General features: G+C 50.9%; 1 protein-coding gene and 1 long non-coding RNA gene across 4 annotated transcripts in view; one reads left to right on the top strand and one right to left on the bottom strand.

The window, feature by feature from the left end:
* Nucleotides 1-23,575, bottom strand: part of DNAJC6 (DnaJ heat shock protein family (Hsp40) member C6) — a 42,024-nt gene that overhangs the window by 10,291 nt on the left and 8,158 nt on the right. The window contains exons 2-13 of one of the 3 annotated variants that reach the window (XM_064429154.1): nt 22,860-22,953; nt 11,428-11,578; nt 10,653-10,702; nt 10,410-10,558; nt 6,762-6,884; nt 4,644-4,777; nt 3,311-3,505; nt 2,680-2,797; nt 1,707-1,786; nt 1,342-1,535; nt 1,168-1,248; nt 76-546 (exon numbers count right to left, since the gene is read on the bottom strand). In XM_064429154.1, the coding sequence (XP_064285224.1) occupies nt 76-546; nt 1,168-1,248; nt 1,342-1,535; nt 1,707-1,786; nt 2,680-2,797; nt 3,311-3,505; nt 4,644-4,777; nt 6,762-6,884; nt 10,410-10,558; nt 10,653-10,702; nt 11,428-11,578; nt 22,860-22,872 (1,759 nt within the window). In that variant the 5' untranslated portion in view covers nt 22,873-22,953. Of the gene's footprint in view, nt 1-75; nt 547-1,167; nt 1,249-1,341; nt 1,536-1,706; nt 1,787-2,679; nt 2,798-3,310; nt 3,506-4,643; nt 4,778-6,761; nt 6,885-10,409; nt 10,559-10,652; nt 10,703-11,427; nt 11,579-22,859; nt 23,029-23,575 lie in introns of those variants that run through there. The other 2 variants (XM_064429153.1, XM_064429155.1) reach the window with 2 other exon arrangements.
* Nucleotides 4,688-21,888, top strand: LOC135305459 (uncharacterized). Its single transcript, XR_010366622.1, has 2 exons — nt 4,688-4,808; nt 21,232-21,888. It is a non-coding gene; the product is annotated as an uncharacterized LOC135305459 (long non-coding RNA).

Here is a 23,575-nt window from a genome sequence, read left to right as displayed (position 1 = left end):
GATAATGCTATAGATAATGCTATAGATAATGCTATAGATAATGCTGTTATATTTTTATACTAAAGCCACCATTACCTTCTCCTACCCTCGGGGACGGGGACGGCGACGCCGAAGCTGCCGAGCGCCGCGGGGTCGACTGCACAGATCCAGCTCCCCCCACGTGGAAAACCTCCTCAGCAGCAGCAGCAGCAGCTCCAGCTCCAGCTCCAGCTCCAGCAGGGCTCTGGGAGCTCGGCCCTCCGACCCCAAACAAATCATTCAGCAGGTCAGAGTTAGAGGGGGCAGCGCTGGGCTGCGAGGGAAAGCTCTTGCTCATGGGGCTGCCATCCAGGCCCAGCAGGTCCACGTCTTCAGGGGGAGGTGCTGCTGCAGGCTCTTGCTGCTTTTTGCTGTGTTTGGGTGTCCCGTGGGGCTTGTCACCGCTGGCATTACTGTGCTGACTGGAAAGGGACAAGAGTTCGTCATCTGACTGTTCGCTTTCCTCATGCACCAACGCTGCTCGATCCTCTGAGGTGGGGTGAGAGCTACTTTTGTCAGATTTCTGATCTAAATGATGATTGGAAATAAAATTAGGCAGCTGTTAGTTTGGTCATCACAAAGGTCCCATAAAAATCAGCTTACAAGCAGAACAGAAAGCTGAGAATAGCACAGCAGCATTTGGCTAAAAAAATTTTGCTTTTTAAAATAAAAGCTGGCGAATTTCATCCCCAAAAGGGTTTTGCAGCCCTGGCACAGCTGGGGTCCCCATCCATGGGGCATGTGGCACTTGGGGGCATGGTCAGTGGTGGCCTTGGCAGTGCTGAGGAACGGTTGGACTTGATGACCCCAAAGGTCTTTTCCAAACTAAATGATCCCATGATTCCTTTGCCAAGATTAACCTAAATTTTCTCATCAAGGCTTATTTATTTCAAGTTTTAGCACAAAGGAGGCCTCGGGTGAAGGTTCACCCTAGAAGTGTGTCAACAATGGTCCCAGAGAGCACAGCTTGAAGGGGATGTTGTAGGAGAGGAAAGGAATTCCCACTCCATGGCAACACCAGGGTGTGCCAGCTCTGCGATCTAATGCTACAGTGGGATCCCTCAGCCTCACTCCAGCTCCAGCCAGGGGAGCAGGAGTTGTTGGTGTTCTTTGGAGCAGATTTGACTCTGAAGACCAAGCCTTGCCTACCTTGCCAGCTGAGAGAGGAGAAGAATGCACTCTGCCCGACGTTCCTGATGTTATCCTGAGGGGAATCCGTGGCACCTCTGCCTGCAGCACAGAGCACCAGAGAGGTGGAATGAAACAAAACCCAGCTGAGCATGAAGAGATAGAGGGAAGGGAACAAATCCATGCAGCCCTTACCTGCCAAAGCAAGAGTGTCCTGGTGCTCCTGGTGGGAGGAGAAGAGAATGGAGGGATTGATGTCTTTTGTCGTGAAGTTCTCCCATGGGGGAGTTAATTCCGTTTGTCTGTCTGCAGACTGTATTTCTATGTCCAGTATAACATGAAAAAGCTGAGGATATTTGTCTGGAGAGTCACAGGCATCCAGCTCAGGCCTAAAGGGGACAAGAGTGGTCCGGTTGAAAAGGGAAGAATATTTCTGGAAAGCTATATAAAGGCTTTCAGTACATTCAGGCTTTTCATATTTCATCCGTGACTGTTCTCCCTCAGCCTTCATCAGGCTTTTATGCATCAGGTTTGATTAATGTTTGGCTTCAAACACTCACTTGGTGAATTTGAGAGTGGTTGTTCCCAGGGCTATGAATCCAGTGTGAAACTGAATTTGGAATATTTGTGTGTTGGTCATCTGAAAAGAAGAAAAAAGCAGTGAGAACCAGACTGAACAAGGGCTTAAATACAGGAGTTAGTTAAGTCAACCCTAATCTTAACTGCTACATAACTGAATTCATTCTGCTTGTTCTACAGGCAGAATTTCCTTCTCAATATTCCCAGATAGTCCCAGTATTTCCATCTGCCTTTAACCCTGCTGCTGCAGCCTCCATACAGCAGAAAACCTTCAGAAATAGGCCTTCTTTCCCTGCTTCTCTTTATTTCTGGGACCTACTTATCAGTTTTGCAATGAAATCAGCTGTTCCCACTGATTACATTGGAGCAACAGGCTTGTGTCCCAAAAAATATAAATCCATTTCACTTGGAGCAGAGGCTTCAGGGAAATGTCATCTACACAGCAAAGGGCACCAACAGTGAGCGGAGAGGAGGAAAATATTCACTGCCCACTCTGCTACTTCAATATTCAAGTTTTAAACACATCCTCGAGGAAAATATGGAGATTCCATGTTTGGCCAGCTCTTTGTTCCGAGAAGAGAAGAGAAGAGAAGAGAAGAGAAGGGAAGGGAAGGGAAGGGAAGGGAAGGGAAGGGAAGGGAAGGGAAGGGAAGGGAAGGGAAGGGAAGGGAAGGGAAGGGAAGGGAAGGGAAGGGAAGGGAAGGGAAGGGAAGGGAAGGGAAGGGAAGGGAAGGGAAGGGAAGGGAAGGGAAGGGAAGGGAAGGGAAGGGAAGGGAAGGGAAGGGAAGGGAAGGGAAGGGAAGGGAAGGGAAGGGAAGGGAAGGGAAGGGAAGAGAAGAGAAGAGAAGAGAAGAGAAGAGAAGAGAAGAGAAGAGAAGAGAAGAGAAGAGAAGAGAAGAGAAGAGAAGAGAAGAGAAGAGAAGAGAAGAGAAGAGAAGAGAAACCAGCTCCTACTTTGGCTTGGAGGCGTCCCCCGATGGTCGATCTCATGTGGTAGACAGAGACAACAACATCTCCATGGACAGTGGCTCCCAGTGGGATCAGCACCTTCCCTTCCTGCACACGGTATTCTCTTGGAGGGGAAGAGGAGGAAAGCCAGGGTTAAGCTCCCTTCCACCATGTGTCCACTTCAAATATCTCACCTCCTTCAGGCCAAGCAAGGAGGAGCATTCAATGCTCTGCTTGGTTAGGACAAAAATATTCCACAGGGGGAACAAACAGAGCACTGGATGATCTTTGGGAAGTTATCCTGCTTCTTGCCAACCTCAGATCCTGATGTCTGTGGTTATCCCATTCCTGCCCAACTCAGATCCTGATGCCTGTGGTTATCCCATTCCTGCCCACCTCAGATCCTGATGTCTGTGGTTATCCCATTCCTGCCCACCTCAGATCCTGACATCTGTGCAGTTATCCCACTCCTCCAACCTCAGACTCCCTCTGGCCATTTATTTCAACCCCAGGCACTACTCTCAGTGAATATCTCCATTTATCAGCAGCCAGGCAATGCCTGCAGCTCAGATATCCCCCAGCAAAGTGGCAGTGGCTGCATCCAGCTGCTGAGGGAGGCAGGGGTGGCAGGACTCACTTCATCCTCTCGTACTCCTGGGAGGTGGTGAGGATCCTGGTCTCTCCACTGAGGATGTCGCAGAAGGGCCGGCAGCCGTTGCGCTGCTTGTTGAAGCAGGGGACAGGGCTGAGGGTGACTGACTTGATCGTGAGTGGTTTGCAGTGGGGGATGACAGGTTTGTCTGCTATTAGGTCACAAATGTATCCTATGTACCTGCAGGCAGAGAAAACCAGGACTGAAACCTCCAATTCTTTCATTTCATGCTCAAAATCTGCCTCAAAATCCAGCAGCAGTGCCATTCTTTTGGAGGCCCAGGACTGGAGTCTCCATGTGCTCCAGCATCCCTGCAGCTGGCACAGAGCTGCACAGGCACACTTGCAGTGCTCCTGTGAGGATGCAGCTGGCACAGAGCCTGCACTTGCAGTGCTGCTCCTGTGAGGATGCAGCTGGCACAGAACCTGCACTTGCAGTGCTCCTGTGAGGATGCAGCTGGCACAGAACCTGCACTTGCAGTGCTCCTGTGAGGATGCAGCTGGCACAGAGCCTGCACTTGCAGTGCTGCTCCTGTGAGGATGCAGCTGGCACAGAGCCTGCACTTGCAGTGCTCCTGTGAGGATGCAGCTGGCACAGAACCTGCACTTGCAGTGCTCCTGTGAGGATGCAGCTGGCACAGAGCCTGCACTTGCAGTGCTGCTCCTGTGAGGATGCAGCTGGCACAGAGCCTGCACTTGCAGTGCTGCTCCTGTGAGGATGCAGCTGGCACAGAGCCTGCACTTGCAGTGCTCCTGTGAGGATGCAGCTGGCACAGAACCTGCACTTGCAGTGCTCCTGTGAGGATGCAGCTGGCACAGAGCCTGCACTTGCAGTGCTGCTCCTGTGAGGATGCAGCTGGCACAGAGCCTGCACTTGCAGTGCTGCTCCTGTGAGGATGCAGCTGGCACAGGAGAGGAATTCTGCAGGCCCCTGTTAACCACAGGTTCAGCATGGGGTGGTTGGGTTGCAAGGACCTTTAGCAGTGATCCAGTCCCACCCTCTGCAATGAGCAGAGACACCTCCAATAACACAATAATTCGGGTGGGAGATCTGAAGGTCACCTGCTCTCTGCTCAGAGCAGGAGCAGCTTCACAGCTCTGTCTCAGAACTTTTGTGCTGGGGTTGAGACCCCACTGAGGATCTCCAAGGAAAGAAATCCCACAGCTGCTCTGGGCAAGCTCTCCCAGTGCCTGATCCCTGCTCATCTCTGAGGAACACTGTGGGATCTGGACACCTGGCTGAGCCTGGGGGCCAAAGCACACCTGCCAGGTCATTGAGGGAGGGACGGAGCTCCCAGTGCTGAGCCAGGGTACTGTACCTCCTGTGAGATGGCCACAGTACAATTCCAGGTCTCTTTGTGTTCAGCAGCTGCACAGCAGGGCCAGGATGAGAGAAGAGGTGACAGAAACAGAACATTGCACTGACCAGAACTGCTGAGGCTGCACGGCCGTCCTGGCAGGGAAAGGGACAGAGAGGAAAAACTGTGAGTATCAGAAAGATCCTTTAAATTCCAGCTCCCCACTCCTCCTGAAATCACAAAATATAATTTATCCAGAAAGACTAGGATTGAGACCACAAGGTGACGAGGAATTTTGAGTTCTGTGTCATTTGTTCAACACCCAGGACTTCAGTGAACAATCAAAGCTAAGATAAAATCCAGGGAGCAGCCAAAGCTGAGGGTGGTTTACACTGGTTTGGAAAGCCCACAAGAACATTTTGGCTGCAAAAGTTGGTGTTTTGTGGCTGCTCCCCAGCTGTAATTCTGTAATTATTTCAAACATAGGCCTGGAAGTGACCACAGGGTTCAGAGTGCACCCATCCTACAGCTGCAGGCACTCCTCTAATAGAAACTTACCCTGGAAAAGGATAAACAAACAACAAGTCCAGTCCCAGGCTCCCTCACCCAAAAACCGCCACAGCTCTGAGCTTACAGATTGCTCCTCATGGGGGTTTTTTAAGGTGATTATGGGGGAAGGCTTGCTGTGTCACATTGATAGATCAAAAATGTAGGAAGAGCAGGAGAAAATCAATGTATTCCCAGCGCCCTGGCTTCCTGATATACACCTTGCACTCTCCCTGCTCCAAACCCCTTTGAGCACTTCCAGAGACAGGGAATCCACAACTCCTCAACTCCTCTTGCTCCTTGCAATTGGTTTTTTCAGGCCCCCTTTAGGCATTCCAGCCATTTTCTGTAGGATTTTCTCTACTGGAGCTGATCCAGACCCCAAGAGCCTGCTGACATGAACAGGCTGTTTGCTTTTTTCCAAGTTTAGCCCCTGCCAGTTGTTTCTGGCAAGATCTCTCAGGTTCATATAAACTAAGTGGGTTTCTGCAGCCTTGTTAGAAAGTGCTGGAAAGGACTCCCTGTCCTTTATCACATTATCCTGATATCCATTGCTCAAAGGACAGGAAAGGAATTGGATTTTTGTGTTGGATTTCCAGGATTGGAGGCATCAAGTGCATCCTTCCCTCTTTTTGAAGGGAATTTACATCCCAGGGCTGCTGGCTGTGCTGTGAGAGGCAGAAATGCCAGGCTCACATGGGAGCTCTGTGCAATTTGGGATCAGTCATTTCCTCCACTCCTCCCAGTTTCTGCTGATCAGGGCTGACAGCCTCCTGGTTTAATTTAGGCTCCAGGAGCAAAGCAGAACTCTGCTTTTGGGCATTGCTGTCAACGGGAAGGGTTGGATGGAGTAAATGAGGAGTGATCCAGGATCACACCACCCTCACACAGCACAGCATTGCCCAGTGCTCAGTAACCCCTCTGGGGCTTCCTTCAGCCAGGCCTGACCTCTCCTGATGGCAGGAGACTTCAGCAGTCTCCATTTCACAGCTCAACAGAATTCCCAGCTCTGTGTTTTCTGCCCAGTTTCCAGCCCCCTTCAGTCCAAAGGCTGCATTTTCTCCTGTGACTACTTAGATTAAAATGCAAATCACAGAATTACAGAATGGTGTGTGTTGGGAGGAACCCTAAAACCCATCCAGTGCACCCCTACTATAGGCAGGGACAACTTCCACTGCTCCAAGCCCTGTCCAGCCTGGCCTTGGGCACTTCCAGGGATCCAGGGGCAGCCACAGCTGCTCTGGGCACCCCGTGCCAAGTCACAGCAAGCTGACAGCTCTTGGGTGAAATTCAAACCTTCCTCCTACAGAATGATTTTGACCTCTCTTGCTTTTCATTCCTGCTTTTCATTCCTGCTTCTCATTCAGTGATTCCCTTCCAGCTGAGCTTTGAGTGATGATGTCCCTTCCTCTGGGTCCATCCCATCCCCTCCCATTATCCCATCCCATCCCATTATCCCATCCCATTCCACCCCATCCCATCCCCTCTCTCCTCTTTCAGTTGTCCCCACCCTGGCCCACAGCCTTCAGGCACTCCACGAGCAGTGTGGCCTGGCACTGCCCAGCTGTGGCTGGCTGCTGTGGGTGCACTCACCATGCAGTGGATGACACAGACGTTTTTGGGGTTCTGCTGCAGCCAGTTGTGCATGTTCTTGCAGACAGCGTAGAGGTTGTGCAGGCTGGGCGCCTGCCGGACGGGCCAGCTGCACTCAGACACCTGCAGGGATGGCAGCACCACCAAAACAGCTTTGTGGGAGCACTGAACAAGCCCTGCCCTACTAATTCTCCCTGCCAAGACACCTACTTGTCCTTTACAACCCGGAGCTGTGTGCTGGAATCCTGCTCCGCCTCTCCTCGTGCGTAACTCCGCGCCGTGCCTCCCGTGGGTTATGAGGAGGCAGACAAAAAAGCTTTCTCAATGCAATGACATGGGGCTGATGTGTTGTTCCTGACTGCACATTTTTCAAAATTTACATTTCACATCAGCTTATCTGGAGGGGCTCTTTTAGAACGCCCCAGTCTCACCTCAATTTCTAAAGCCTTTGTACAACGTGTCCCTAAAAACTGCTCTGATTTGCACAGGGCACTGAGCATCTGTTGTTCTGAATCCTTCTCTGGCACAGGATTTCCAAGCCCTGTGTGACAGGTATTAAACTGATGAAAGGGAAAATTCTGGTTAAAAAAAATAAAAATCCTATCTAAGCATGTCAACGTCTGAGCCAGAAAAATGAATGGCTCCTTAGAGCTGAAACCCCACAAATCTTAAAGCCTTAAAGTCTGTCTGGTTCCTATTCCTCAGCGTGCTGGTTCTGAGTCAGTCCTTGCAGTCCCAAGCAGCACATCAAATAGCCCTCAGCAGACATCTCTCTTTCATCTGGTTTTAACTGAAATATCTTTTTTTAAAGGCATTTCTGGCCAGAAGACATTGAAAGGAGGAATGTCCCGAGGCTTGTCCTCAGCTGAAGAATTGGTTCTGTCTCTCTCTCTCAGCTGACATTTGGCTGCTGCTCAGTGGGAACGGGGAAGGAAGGAGATGATTTGCCCAGATGTTCTTAAACAGCCACATGATCCCCAGAATTGTTTCATCTCTAGAGGAAGGAAATGCTCCACGTTTTATAAAACTTGCACTGCAGGTTCTGTCTGACACCTGCACAACATCTTGGAGCAGAAACCCAGATTCCAACCAGAGCCCTGCCAGGCTGTGCTGTGTCCAGCAAGGATCCCAAAGGCTCCCATGGGATGCAGGGCCAGGCCAAGCTGGCAAATTCCATTTTTGTCTCACAGCAAGTTAGATATTTATCTGATGGCTTTTGAGATCTGTGAAAGTTTTGGCCTCCAGAATATGCAGATGTGGCTTTGTGTTGTTGAAGCCGCTGAACAGATGAAGCAGTGCTCAAAGCTTGGAGAGCAGGGAGTGACCATTCCCTGTTTACCCTCTCCACCTTCTCCTGTCTCCAGAGTTTCTTTCATTCCTTCTCTTGTACAACCTTGATTTTCCCTGTTACAATTCCTACAGTGACCCTTCACTGACAGTCCTCAGAGCAGACCTCCCTGCCAAGCATCTGGAAAAGCCATTATCACTTCTCTAGTAAATAATAGACATTTCCCACCAGTCCATAATTACATATTTACATTGCCTCTAATTACACATCTGCCTGATGGTTTGCAATTAGGAAATTAAATGTGTGCTTGGTGTTTCTATCAAACAGAACCTCACCAGCACTCAGCACAGACAACCTTAGGGAAAAGCACTGGAATTCTCCATCCAGCCCTGGGAATAAGCACTCAGCACTTGTGCCTTAGGTTGGAAGATATAGCTGGGGTTTGATTTTAGCAGCAGGCCAGCAGCTGCCAGGAACGTGACCCACGAGGGGCTTTGAGGTTTGGGGTTGGTTCATGTCAGATTTGAGTTCTGTGGTTGGAAACTGCTCTCCTCTCCTCTCCTCTTGGGGACACAGAGGGGACAACAGAGCACAGCCAGGTCTCTGCTCAGAGTCACACTCTGGGTGGGGTGGAAGGGACCCTGAAGATCACCTTGTTCACCTCCTGCTGCCTTCCACTATCCCAGGGTGCTCCCAGCTCTATCCTTGGACACTGTCAGGTTTGGGGAAAACCTTTCCCAGTGCCTCAGCACCCTCCCAGTGCCCTCTCCTCCTCGGCAGACTGGGCACCTGGGGCTTGCTGACCCACTCACCACACCTAGGCAGGGAAATGGCCCAGCAGGACACAAGTTCACCTCCCTCCTGTGCCACCACGCAGCACAGTGACCCACTTGGATCTTAGGAGCAGAAAGTTTTAAAGAAAGCAGGGACTGAAAAGCTTTTTCTGTCAAAGAACCTGTGTGTGTCTCAGGGCAGCTCAGCTGACATCCTCATCCCAGCAGAAAACTCACTGGGGTTTCACCTCCTCAAGAGCCCTTTAGTATTTTTTACAAGATATTAAAGCTCAGCCTGGTATTTATTTCCTGTATTGTGTTGTTCACACTTCTTTCTCATGAAAAATACTTGGGATCAGGACTTCCCAGCCCATAAACTGAAAGCACAATATTTTAATAAAAGATCATTTTATTTTCTTCCTGTGTGAGTCAAGGCAAGGTTCCAAAGCACAGAGCTGTCCTTTGAGAGTGACATTAAAAGTCACTTATTGAGGTGTTGGGCAGGGTGGGAGATAATTCCAGGGATTCAGCAATTATGGCCAGCTCACACAGCAATAGATCTTTAATGCTGAGCTTTCAGAAGTAGATAAATTTTTCTCCACCCACAAACAGCATCAGTGGTGCACCAAAATCAATCAAGACTGAAGATTCTGAGCTCTTAATATCTCTTAATTAGTCTTCCCTGTTCATTTACTCGTATTTGAAGTCTGGTTACTGATGGCCACAGAGAAATTTGTTTCAAGTGTCAGTGAGTGGTTTCTGGTGATCAGAATTACTGAAGATAAATTCAGCTACACCTCAAATTAAAACTAAATTAGCCTTAGATTAGATTCATTTACTCTGACTGAGAATTAAGCCTGGCAACTGCTGCTGCCTTTTGGGTTGAAGGCAGCAAAAAGTTAGAAATTTAAAAAAAAGCAGAACACAACACCAAAACACAGCACTCCCTTGTGGGAGAGGGAAAGAACAGGAAGTTTTCAGAAAGATTAAATCTAATCTTGCATTTCAGCACAGCATTTCATAGAGATTTCCTCTAAAAGCCATTAATGAAGCAGAGCCTCACAGTGCTCCCTGATGCTGCTCTGGTTTTAGAGAGGGAAACTGGGCCAGGCAGTGCAGGTGGCTTTTTAAAGTCACAAGAGCCAAAATGCCCCTCAGATCCCATTTCCATCCCGAGCTCTGCCTGCTGGATTAAAGCCCAACTGCAAGAAAATCATCTCCCTCCTTCTACTGGTAATTTCTTACAAAGGCTTTTCATGTTATTCTTTTTCTGCAGCAGCAGAACTGCTGTAGGAGAACACAGCAGTGTAGGAGTGTACAACACTCTGTAGGAGCAGAATAAACTCTGGTTTATTTTTTATTTCTCTGCAACCACTCCATGCAATGCCCTTTACCCTCCCAGGCTCCTCACATGAACATTATCCCTGAACTTTCCAGCTCTTTCATCCCCATGCTCCCAGCTAAAACTCCCAAACCCACCCCAGGAGCTTAAAAACACCTCAAACTCCTCAATCCCCTTCAATTCTGGGCACAACAGGAGCTGCTGGCCCTTTCCCTGAGGGCTTTGCCCCTGTGGAAGGCACTCACCCTGTTGTGGAACTTGGCGCTGCGATAATATTTGGGTGACAAGTTGAACACGGTGTAGTGGTCGGGGTGCCTGGAGTCCAGGAACGTCCTGACATCCTCAATGTGGTTCCTGAATCCCAGCTCCACGCCCTCAGCAGGAAAAGACATCACTGGCAAAGCAAGGAGAGGCCAGGATCAGTGGGGGTGGATGGAATTCTGGGTTTGGGCTATTGCAGGTTGTGTTCTCCAGGGAGCAGGGCTTACCTATGATCCTTGAGGTAATGTAGGAAATATCCAGCTCTCCCTTGGTGTAGCTAAGACACAAAGCAGGGGACAGAATTTAGGCACTTCAGCAGCACATTAGGAGTGTTTGCCCAGAAAAATCTCCTTATCACACAAGGAAAAATAATCTTAAATGAATTCTTGAGATGCAGACAGTGACCCAGCCTCCCCCTCTCCACATGCAATTAACTGGATACAAAACCTGCAAGAAAGGTCCCTTTTCCCTTTTGTCATTAATTTTTAGTGCCAGTTTCCAGGAGAAATCTCCAGCACTTTGCACTTTGCAGATCCCTCAAACCCTCTGGGGTCTTGCATTAAATTTCCTTCATTTCTTGTAGCCCCCAATCCCTTGGAGCTGGGCACAGGGAGAGTCTCCAAAGCAAAGTCACCTCAGCCTTTCTTCCATTCCAGGGTGGATTTAGGGATGGGAACATCAGCAAGCACAGCAGAGATGAAATCAACAATCAACACCAGCAACAAAATAAATGTTCAAGTGGTGGTTCACTGGAAGGATCCCACAGGGAATCCTCCATGTGCTCCACTTTCACTGGCATTTCCCAGATCTCAGGGTGCTGACACTCACTATGAGCTCACATTGTTTTTCTTTGGTTTCCCCCACTTCCTTGAGGCCAAACCCCACTTATGAGACAGAACCCAAGAAACTATTGGGGATTTTCCCCTTTCCTCAATCCCTGTGAGCTGTGCCGTGCTCGTTCAGTGGGACCAGCAGCTCCTGGTTTTTCCTGGTGCACTGTACCTGGCCACAGACTGCATGACCTTGGAGGAGGTGTCCTTCAGGGTGTCCTTCAGGTTGTCCTTCAGGTTGCTGAAGAGCCTCCCTGCTCCTCCCTTCACCATGTCCAGCAGGCCTCCCCCATAGCTGGACTCCATGTCTGGTGACGAGGCACCTTCAGCACAGCAAAACCAGAAATTACACCACGGAAAAACCAAAAATTAAATTACAACACAACAAACCCAAAGCCAACGTCACTGGTTTGGAGCAAACCCCAACAACCCCTCTGCTCTGTGCACACCAAACAGGTCCCCATGAGCTGCTGGGTGTCAGGCATGAGGAAAAGTGGTTTTCCTCCTCCAAGGGATGAGGGATGGCTCCTCCCTGCCAGCTGGGCTCAGAGCTCTCAGCCCTGTGTGCAGGCTGAGTGTTCAGTCTCAGCACAGAGGGGACAACAGGGTACAATATCTAAACTGGGGCTTGAACGGGGTGATCTGAGCATCAGCCAGGTGTGCCCAGGTGGCCAAGAGGGCTGTGGCAGGAATTGGGTGGCAGCAGGAGCAGGGAAGGGATTGTCCCCCTGTGCTGGGCTCTGCAAGGGCACACCTCCAGGGCTGTGGTCAGTTTGGGGCCCCTCAGGACAAAACTGACCCTGAGGGGCTGGAGCATGTCCAGGGAAGGGAAAAAGGCTGGGAGAGGGTCTGGAGCTCCAGGAGAGGCTGAGGGAGCTGGGAAGGGGCTGCAGAATCCCTGAGGAGCTGGGAAGGGGCTGGAGAATCCCTGAGGAGCTGGGAAGGGGCTGCAGAATCCCTGAGGAGCTGGGAAGGGGCTCAGCCTGGAGCACAGGAGGCTCAGGGGCCCTTGTGGCTCTGCACAGCTCCTGCCAGGAGGGGACAGCCGGGGGGTCGGGCTGTGCTCCAGGAACAGGGACAGGAGCAGAGGGAATGGCCCCAGGCTGGGCCAGGGCAGCTCAGGGTGGGCACAGCAGGAATTTCAGCATGGAAGGGAAGGTCAGGCACTGGAACTGCCCAGGGAGGGTCGGAGTGCCCATCCCTGGAGGTGTCCAGGCCTTCCTGAGTGACAAGGTGGGCATCAGGCACAGCTTGGACTCAATGCTCTGGGAGGGATTTTCCAGCCTAATTAATTCTGGGATTCTGTGATCTTCAAGGTCCCTTCCAACCAAAGCCATTCTATGGTTTAAAGCTCCCTCACCTCCAACCCAACCCACCCTGGCTGATTTGTTTATCACAACCAAGAACCACCTCCTCAGGAGTGAGAAAAACTCTCCCCACCCCTGGGACACCCCTCACAGGAGCCCCTTCAGGGCCACCCTCCCAGCTGACTGAAGGCTGTCCATCCCAAACTGTTCTACAATTCCAGGACAAAATGATAATTTAACTGCAAAAGCACCCCCCACTCTCAGGCAGCCTCACCCATAGTGAGCTACCCATAAATCCATAAATCCTGAAGCTGGAGATTCCATTGGGAAGGTGATGCTGCCCTGATCCACAGCACTGATCCAGGTCCTAGACAGGTAAAATTAGAGGCCACCTCTCCTCTACACTCTGCTTCAGAATAGAAAATGCCTCCTCGAGGCACAGGAATATTTCTTTGCCAAACTTCCTGTGAGCATGATTTTAAAAATAAATTTAAAAAAAAGAAAGGAAAAAAAATCAAAGAAGCTTGTTGGCTTCCAAGCATGGAATCTGTGTTTGATCTCCCCTCAAAAAGTTTGTTTTCATGTTATTCTGTTCTGGAAGAGCCAGGGCTGGAAGGAGGAGATGTTCAAAAGGGTCTTTTGGTTCTGCAGGTCAGCTTTTAAAGGAAAGCAAGGCAGAAGAGTGGTAGCTTGGAACAGGGAAAAGGGGACAAAGGATCAGAGGTTCAACAGCACTGGGCAAATTCTTACAGCTGGAAATGCTGTAGGAGAGCAACAGAAGGGCTCTGGGAGTATGGAAAACTTCAAATCTTTAGAAATCAATGTGAAGATTTAGAAAGTGGAGAGAAGAGGAGAAACAGAAAGAAGGAGACTTTCACTGTATTTCTAAGAGAAGCAGCAGGAATCAATTCCTGTGGCCCCTGTCCTGTGTCCCCTAAAGCAGAGAATCAGAAAGGAAGGCTGAGCAAGAAATGGCTCCCACTGCCACAGGGCAGGGATGGATGGGATATTGGGAAGGAATTGTTCCCTGGAGGGTGGGCAGGCCCTGGAATAGAATTCCCAGAGAAGCTGTGGCTGCCCCTGGATCCCTGGAAGTGTCCAAGGCCAGGCTGGACCATTCTGTGTTCAGAATAAACCTCCCACAGTCACCAATCCCAGAATCCCAGAATCCCAAAATCCCAGAATCCCAGAATCCCAAAATCCCAGAATCCACAGAATCCCAGAATCACTGGGTTGGAAGAGACCTTCAAGATCATCAAGACCAACCCAGCCCCAACACCTCAACTAAACCCTGGCACCCAGTGCCACATCCAGGCTTTTTTTAAACACCATTCCAGAACTCTATCACTGTTTCTGTAAAAAACTTTTCCCTAACATCCAACCTAAATTCCCCTTGGTGCAGCTTGAGGCTGTGTCCTCTGGTTCTGTCAGATCCTGGAGAAAGCCCAGCCCCAGCTGAGCACAGGCACCTTTCAGGAGCTGTGCAGAGTGACAAGGAAATACCAAACAGAGCAAGAACCTCCTTCCAAAACTGAAATATGTCAGGTGGGAGCCTTCCTGCCATGGTCCACCCTCAGCAGTGAGAGTTCAGCTGAGGGAGCCCCTGCTGACAGCACCAGCCTGGTGTTGGGCAGGATGGGAGCTGGAAGGTGTGGAAACCTTAATTAAAGCACTTAAGTGCTAATTTTGCAGAGGATCAGGAGATGGATGTGCAGAACTTCTCCTTCCAAGGCAGAGAGAGCTTTGGAAGAGAGCAGTGATCCAGGGGAGCTCAGGGGGATGTGCTCAGTACTGGAGCAGCTGAGGGTGGCAGAACCATCAATGTCTGGATTAGCCAGGCCAGGAAACTCATTTCCTACGCAGGGAAAGGGAGAGCAACCACAAATCCAGAAGGGAAATACCCCCTCCTGCTGTCCCCTGCAGTGCCACGAGCAGTGTTTGTGCTTATTCTCCAAACCCAAACACATCCAGACCAATCCTGCTTTAAACGTAGGGGTTTGGAGGCAGAAATGGGAGAGTGGACCAGGTGTGACCTGGAGTGATGGGGACACTTTGGCACCTGCAGCCAGAGGTGCCCCAGAGCGACCAGCAGCAGAGGGTCACACACCAGCTGAGGGAGGTGCTCGCTGCTGGAATTCCAGATGTGGAATCTTTCCCTGAAAAACCTGCGCTGCTGGAGGTCCTGTCTGCCTGGGGAGGCCCCTGAGCAGCCCCCCAGACAGGGCAGGAGCCCCTTAAAGCACAGGCCTGAGGTGCAGCTCTCCCCAGAGCCCAGGGGGAGCTGGCTGACATTGAACAGGCATTTCACACTCTGCCAGTCTGGGATTTGTGCTGATGAAGCAACCCTGAGCCTCAGAGAGGGGAGGGGGAAGGAAACTGCCTGGAAATTGAGGCTCAGCACAGAAGTGCTGCCTTTCCCAGGTCACTTAGCAGGAGTGAACAGACCCTTTTTGCCTGGAAAGGGCAGACAGAAAGCAGGCATGAAACCATAGGAAAGGAAGCAGGTTTCCCTCAGCCTGCCCAGATTTTGTGTAACAATACCTTCAGTGTCAAATGAGGGGTTTTATTTTTGCTCAGGGAGCTGCTGCCTGTGCTTCTGTTAGAGGTGGAGTGAGGAAGGATCTAAATATTCCCTGTTCCTCGTTATGGAGTCACAGAATGGTTTGGGATCTGAAAGACCATCTCATTCCAGCATAGAAAAGCATTAAAGTCTCATCTCTCACCTTCCCAAAAAAAAGAGGTTTGGGAGTTTTAAATCCCCCTGACTTCTCTTCCAATGGTACCACAAGAGCCTGGCACTACAATGGGAAAAAATTTGTTTGTTCCTGTGTTTGTGTCCCAAATTCCCTATTTCTAGATGTTTTTTTCTGCCTGTTGCAGCCTTCTCCCTCCCCACAAGGTATTTTCTGGGGGAAAGAAAGGGTTTTTGCTTGTTTTGTCCCCTAAGATAAAGGTGGAGGCTGCCCTGTGCCTGGGCAAAACCAGCCCTTTTAAAGTTCCCTGCACTGAAAGGAATCAAGCCACTGTTGTTGTGGCTTCAGCAACAAAGCCTGGATTGTTTTTAAGGAACACTCAGCAAAAAAAAAAAGCTGTTTTTTTGTGCCTCTCCCCCCAGCAGCCAGCAGAGCTCACGTTCCTCCCCCAGCCAGCTCTCCCAGCAAAGCCTGGCCCGTGTGGGACGTGCTTCCCCACCAGCCTGCAGGCAGCTACAGCTCCAGCATCACTCTGACATGATTTCCACTCCTGGAAGGGTCTGCAGGGAGGAGGAGCAGCCCTGGAGCAGAAATTCCTGCTACAGCAGGGTTAGAGCATCCTTTAAAGGGTTTCCCATGGCTGAGGGGTGTTGGGTGCAGAGCAGGGAATCCACATCCCTGGCACCCTCAGCATCCCCAGCTCCTGCTGTTCCCCTCAGTCCATCTTTCAGAGGATTGCAAAGAGGACTTTCACCTTCCTGCCCAGGGAAGGGTGGCAGGAGCTCCTGGAAGGAAATCTCTGGGCAGTGGCTCCTCTGCACCCAGTGATAATCAATAGCTGAGACATTATCAAAACCAATATCAGAGACCTGAGGGCTTCTCCTGCCAGCTGGGCTTGGAACAACCTGGGATGGTGGAATGTGGTCTTGGATGGAGATGGGCTTCAAAATCCCTCCCAGCCCAAACCACCTGTGGTTCTCTGGTTCTAAGAGTGTTTAAATCACATCTTGAACCCCAAACCTTCCTTCCAGCATGTATTCCTCATCTGGACAGCTGAGCTTTACTGCATTTAAGCCAAGACTAAACCATCGATGCTGTTATGGGCATTTGCATCCTGTCTTGGGTCAGACACAGCCCAAATGCCACAATTACATCAACTTTTCAACAGTCACTGGGTGATGGTCTGGGAGATAAATCACCACCAGCAGAGGCAACTGAAACAGTGCTAAAGGGGCATTCCCAGGGAAAACCTGCAGAAATTACTTGGGGAGTTCCTCAGACTCACACAGACCCAAACACTGATAATTTTTTACCTATTTTTTTTGCTACCAGTCCCATCTGTCTCCTCCTCCTCCTCCACTGTCCCAGATTCCTGGTAGAGTTAGGTTCCCTATGAGGCTGAGCACAGATATCTTAAAGTGTTATTCCATAAAAAGGAGCAGCAGAGATTAAGAGGCTCTGCTCATTTGATAAAACCAGTGCTGAGACCCCCAAGCCCAGGTTTCACTCATCCTGACACTTCCAGTGTCCCAGGCTGCTCCAAACCCCATCCTGGGACACTTCCAGAGATCCAGGGGCAGCCACAGCTTCTCTGGGCACCCTGTGCCAGAGCCTGCCCACCCTCCCAGCCAGGAATTCCTTCCCAATATCCATCCCACCCTTCCCTCTGGGATTTTCCAGGTATTCCCCCTTTTCCCATCACTTCAGACCCTCATCCAAGGGGTAAAAGCAGAATATTTCTCTCCCAAGCAGACAATCATGAGGCACAGGAGCATCCCCAGCACCAGATATCTTCAATAATTTATTCAGCTGAGCAGGGAGCTGTTGCTTAGGAGGGTGTTTGGGGTTTTTTTACTGCAACTTTCCAGCAGTTCTCTGCAGTTTCCACTTTACTGGTAGTGCCCCACCCAGGCCTTTTGCCTGGAGGAGATGGAAAATGCCTCAGAACAGGGGAGGTTTGGGTTGGATATTGGGAAAACTTCTTCCCCAAAAGTGTTGTCCAGGCCTGGCAGGAGACATCCCTGGAAGGAGTTAAAAGACCATTTAAAAGATGGTCTGAGAGGGCTTTTCCATCCTGAGCATAATTCTGTGTTTTGGTTGGACAACAAAGGGTCCCCGACCTCCTGTGGGAAGCACTTGGAGCCTCTGGCAGCAAATTTTGGAGTAGAGAACTCAAGAACCTCTTTTTGTGCTTTGCTGGGATAAAACTCCAGAACTAACGCTGCATGAGCCCAAAGCTTTTTATCCAAAGGTTAGTTTGGGGCTGCTTAAATGTAAACTTCATGGAAAGTTGAAGAATTAAGGTTTGCTCTTTGTGCTTTTGCTTGAGAAATGGAAACTGAGTGCAGCTTGCACCAAAGACATGGAGGATTTCCATGAAGAGGGGGCTTTACTCTGTGTTTTTTCAGCAGAATAATAATATTGAGAAGAGAGGCGGGGGGTTACCACCCAGTGCTTGCCAGATTTGTTTAGTTTGTTAAAAATTTCCCCTCATGAAACTCAACTTTGGCGAGGCCCGCCAGCGAGCCGCCAGCGCGGAGCATGAAATCTGTCTGTGGAGTTGGTCGACATTCCCTCTGCCTCTCCCCCCTGTCAAAACAACCGAGAAAAGACAAGACTCTGCCAACACCCCATCGTTCAAGTGTCCAAAACACACCACGCAAACAAAGGAGGCATTAAACAGAACCTCCCCGTTTGAAAAGGCAGCGGGGGGAACACAGGACGACATTGTCAGGCCAGGCCTTTGTCCCCGTGCCAGTGACATGGAGATGTCTCTCTTCTGACTCACAGAAAAGGGAGCACCAGAGCACAAGACATTATGTTTGCAAGTGTAAAACAGCTCAAGAAATCCCGATTTCACCACTTGCAGCTTCTTTCAGAGGCTTTTTCTTCGTGGTTACTCTGCCTGAGGAAGCACAGAGCACACACAAGTCCATGTCCCAACTCTTTAAAAGCTCTTTGCTATCTTATCTAGATTATAAACGCCACAAAACAGCACAGAAAGGGTTTTTTCCTTTCATAACAACTATCCTTGCTATTACTTTTGCATCTTATTTCCTAGAACCTCTTCTTTCAATACTCAGCCAGCTGCTAAGAAAGCAGAATTGAATGCCACAGCAAAAACCCAAATAAATTGGCTTCTTCAAAATTCTGCCTGGTTCTCATCTTGAGAGCACTTGCAGCAACTTAAAAAAGGGAGAGACAGAAGCAGCTCTGGGTAGCTGCTTTTCTTGGAATCTGGTTTTTATTGTGTCCTGTGAGGTTCAGCTCAGGTCTCTCTTTGAACCTCCCCTCATCCTTTTCCAAACTTCCATCCCATGCTGGGGCATTTGCAGGAGGAACAGCAGGAGCACAGAGACCCCACTGGAGCTGTGTGCTGTGATCCTGCAGCATTCCACAGAATTTCCCAGCACACAGATCTCCCATCCCTGTGCTTGGGATGGTCCAGAGGAGCCCCTGGAGCTGCTGCAGGGCTGGAACCCCATGGCAGGGGTGGCACTGGGTGGGCTTTAAGGTCCTTCCATCCCAAACCATTCCAAGATTCTGTCCAGGACTCAGCTGACCCCTCTGTGCCAGCTCCCTGCCATCCATGAGGAGCTCCTGCCTTCCAGCAGCAACCCTGTGCTTCTGCTTCCTGCCTTTGCTTCTTTTCTTTTTTCACTCTGAGCAGCACCAATCCAAAAAAATTATTAAGCCAATAATCAGAAGCACTTGGGAGTTGGAGCAAAGCTGCAGCCACTGATTACTTTCCTTGCAAGGTGTTTATGAGGCTGCAAATCTGCATTAAGAGAGGATGCTTGAAGATCTAATACTTTGCATTAGTCTAAGGAAATTAATAGAAAAAGCAAAGATGAGCCCAGTTCCTCAGCTCAGGGGAGCTGGTGACAGCAAACACAGCCCTGTTAGTGAAACCAGCAGCAACTGCCCCAGAACTGCCAGTGCTTTGCCTCCAGCACAAATCCTCACCCCTCCAACAAGTGGAATTGCTCACTGGTGACCACACACAAATATTTCACAGAGCAAAGGGCATTTTCCTGTGCCCAGGTGCAGAAGAAATCCAATAGGAGGGGAAAGAATAGAAAGGTTTGATTGTTCACCTTTTTAACCTGGGTGGAAAAGGTCTTTACCTGCAGCAGAGCTGAGGCAGCAGGAGCAGGACAGTGCCTGTCCCAGTTCCCCTGTCCTGGGGGAACTTTTGGGCCCTGGAGGGGCTGGAGCATGTCCAGGGAAGGGAAAAGGGCTGGGAGAGGGTCTGGAGCCCTAGGAGAGGCTGAGGGAGCTGGGAAGGGGCTGGAGAATCCCTGAGGGAGCTGGGAAGGGGCTGGAGAATCCCTGAGGAGCTGGGAAGGGGCTCAGCCTGGAGCAAAGGAGGCTCAGGGGCCCTTGTGGCTCTGCACAGCTCCTGCCAGGAGGGGTTTGGGATCTGCTCCCAGGGAACAGGGACAGGAGCAGAGGGAACGGCCCCAGGCTGGGACAGGGCAGGTTTGGATTGGATATTTGGGGAAATTTCTTCCCAGAATGGGTTTTCCATCCCTGGCACAGCTGCCCAGGGCAGGGGTGGAGTCCCCATCCCTGGAGGGATTTAAAATCCATGTGGATGTGGCACCTGGGTACATGGGGCAGTGCTGGCCTTGGCATGGTTGGACTCCATGACCTGAGAGACCTTTCCAGACCTAATGCCTCCATGGTTGTCTGTCCAGCTCCCCACAAGACAGACAGACAAACCAGTGTCCCAGTGTCCCCCGTCCCTGGTGGCACTGGGTTCTCCCCACAGATTGTTCCTTCCTCCACTGCAAACAGCAGCTGCTCTGCCCCACAGGAAACCACCACTGAAAATCAGGGAAAAGGAGAAAAAAGGACATAACGAGCTTGGATATGGCCAGGGCACTCAAGGGTATCACCCTCAGGATCTGACACTGAATTCCCAGAGATCCCCTGTCCCACCAAAACCCAGCAGCACAGTCTTTTCCCTGAGATGGATTTTACCCCACCCTTCTCCTTCCTGAGGAATTCAGATCTCTTTTCCCAACTGAATTATTCTCAACCACTGCCCACCTTGGGAGTTTCAACTTTGGCATCACTGGGAGGAGTCTGAAATATTTACAATACCAATATTTTCTCTACTAAAAAAAAAAAAATCACAGAAGGTGTTTTTTCCTTGTTCCTATTAAGCCCAAATCCCAAGCACCTCATTTTCCTGTCTGTGTCTTACATTGCTCCCTAATCCTTGTCCCCAATTATCCATCTGCAGCCTGCATGAAAGATAAATCATGTCCCCCAGTTCAGCAGCAACTTCAGTCACCAAATCACTCGGAATCACAAGCACACCTGAGGGGTGGATTTGGTTCTTTAAGCTGCTGTAATTTCATAGCTGGCAAAGAAAAATGGCTTTGCAGTGAGCTGGGAGAAATTAGGAATTTATCAGCCTGAAGTGCTCAGATGAACAAGAGAGATACAAGTGTGGAATTCGGGTTTGCTACAGAGCATCACAAGCAACACAGAAAATTTTAAAATTTTGTTTTGGAACAACCAACAAACAGTCCTTATTAAATAAAGAGGTTATTAAAAAAATGTCCTAAAAATAGAATTCAAGGGCCACATTAAGACCTGAGGTTTTTTGCTGCTCAAGTGCCAGGTGTGCTGTTCTGCACCTGTAAAATTGAGGCAGTGAGAGTGAACTGAAAGGAGAAAACTCTGGCTGAGACAGATCCCTTAAAAATCAGCTCCCAAATCCCAGAGCCAGCCCTTGATCCAGCCCATGTGTTTGGGAAGAACATCCTGGAAAGTGGTAGAGGCCATTAATACAATTCAATGCTCTGGGCTAGAATCAGAGGAGCTGCAGAGTGGAAATGGCTGAATATTGCAGAAAACCTGTAAATAAAGGCATTGTCTGGCTGCCCATGAGCAGGGTTTTTTGGTTTTGTTTTTTGGGGTCTTTTGTTGATTTTTGTTTTGTTTTGTTTTTCTTTTGCTCAGCAAAAGCAGAGAACCAAATTGAGCTGCACTCAAACGACAGCCCAGGATGAGCCCCACACCTGCCTGGGTGCCACCACCACCTCCCACCACCCCTCTGCCTCTGCTCCCTGGCCTGGCAGGAAATTCATCCAGGTAATGGCCTTGATGATAGATATTAACCTTTCTGCAGCATCTCACCAGCCCAGCAGCTGCCAGGACCCAAATCACTCTAACACAGCAGCCCACTGTGAGTAAGGAGCTGCTGGCACAGCCTGTGATTATGAGCAATTGCAGCAGAGATGTTGTAGCAGCAAATTCAGAGACGTTTCTGAAGTCTGGGAGTGAAGTAAGTTAGAGGAAAACAAACACCAGCCTAAAAGAAGACTTGGAAGCAAATTCAGATGGCAAAGGGGAAGAGGAAGACAGGACTGAAAGTGTTCAAGGACATGGGACAGGGCTGCAGCAGCCTGGGACAGTGGGAGGTGTCCCTGCCCATGGCAGGGGTGGCACTTTAAGGTCCCTTTAACCCAAACCATCCTGGGATTTTATGATTCTTGTTACATCAGAAAAAATGGGGGGAAAAAATCAAGGCTAAGGCTCTCCCTGCCCAAGCCCAGCCATGGCTCATTAGGGGTTTGGTTTTTTTTCTCTCAAAAAGAGGTTACCAGGTTAAGCAAAGCTGCTGTGTCTGAAGTGCTTGTGGGGTGCCTCTGGCCCAGCCCTGTCCTTCCTGGAACAGTGCAGGTGTTTTCCTTGGGAATTACAGTGATGGGCCGAGCAGTAAAGGGTTCAGGCTGAAAGGGGAAATTTGGGTCAGACTTACAGAAGGAATCATTCCCTGGCAGGGTGGGCAGGCCCTGGCACAGGGTGCCCAGAGCAGCTGTGGCTGTCCCTGGATCCCTGGCAGTGCCCAAGGCCAGACTGGAGCACCCTGGGCTACTGGGAGGTGTCCCTGCCATGGCAGGGGTGGAATGGGATGAGATTTCAGGTCCTTCCAAGCCAAACCATTCCATGACTGTGATTCCAGGCTGCAAGACCACCCTGCAGTGGGTGCCCATGAACATGGTCCCTCCCAAACACCCAGGGTGTTTCCCTGCACCACTGTGGGCTCCACAAGTTCCCTGCAAAGGCTGTGGCTGCTCCTGGAGGCGGGCACAGGTGGGGAACCAGAACCAGAGGGGTCCCTTCACAGCATGGAGAGTCCCCACTGCTGGTTAGCCAGGCAAATTTGAACCCTTCGAGGTGAACAGCTCTCTATCCCATTACCAGCCATAAAGACCATCTGCTCCCTTACTCCCTGATTAAAAAAAATGCTGCACGCTGCACATCATCCATCAGAATTAATCCAACTCACTTTGGCGAGTGCCTTTTAGAGGGGTGGGGGGGAGGAAAAAAAACCAAAAAAAAAACCAAAAAAAACAATTCTGGCGATTCACCCCGCGGTGGGGAAAGCTCCCAGAGCGCTCCATCCATTTTCCCTCACGCTGCTCCACACGCTCCATCTCCGGGAGCGCGGGGCTGGGGAGCCAGCCCCGCTCAGCCTGCGGCGCTGCCTGCCTCCATCCCTCCCTCCCTCCATCCCTCCATCCCTCCATCCCTCCCTCCCGGACAAAGGGCCGCCGCTGTCGCCGCTATTGTCCCCGCCGTACCTGAGCTGTCCATGGTGCTGCCCGCCGGGGGCTGCGGCTGCCGCCCGGGGCTCCGGCCCGGCGCCGCGCCGCGCTCAGCGCCGCTGTCCACGAGCTGCAAGGATTCATAGCCGTCACCGCCCGGCTTCTTCCGGTAGCTCCCCAGCAGGCTCATGGGCGAGCCGGGCCGGCCAGCGGCTCCGGCGCCGCGGGCCGGAGCGAGGGAGGGAGGGACGGAGGGACGGAGGAGGGATGGAGGGAGGGAGGCACGGAGGGAGGGCACGGCGAGCGCTGCGGCCGCCCCGAGGGGAGGGGAAGGGAGGGGAAGGGAGGGGAAGGGCGGGCCCGCATGCGGCCGCCCCGGCGGAAGCGGGCGGGGAGGAGGCGGCGGCCGGCGGGAGCTCCGCGGGGCTGCGAGCCCCAAGAGCTGCTGCACGCCTCTTCCCGCTGCCTCCCCAAAGAGCAGCCTCCACACCTTTTCCCTCTGCCAGCCCCAAGAGCCGCCTGCACACCTTTTCCCGCTGCACCCCAAAATGCTGTCTTGCACGCCTTTTCCCTCTGCCAGCCCAAAATGCTGCCCGCACAGCTTTTCCCTCTGCCACCCCAAAGAGCTGCTGCACACCTTTTCCCGCTGCCACCCCAAAATGCTGCCTGCGCACCTCTTCCCGCTGCCACCCCAAAGAGCTGCTGCACACCTTTTCCCTCTGCCACCCCAAAATGCTGCTGCACACCTTTTC

The sequence above is a fragment of the Passer domesticus genome, chromosome 7 (genome assembly GCF_036417665.1).
Source record: "Passer domesticus isolate bPasDom1 chromosome 7, bPasDom1.hap1, whole genome shotgun sequence".
Lineage (NCBI taxonomy): Eukaryota > Metazoa > Chordata > Aves > Passeriformes > Passeridae > Passer > Passer domesticus.
Note: the sequence above shows the minus strand (reverse complement) of the source record. Positions and strands in the feature narration are given on the sequence as shown.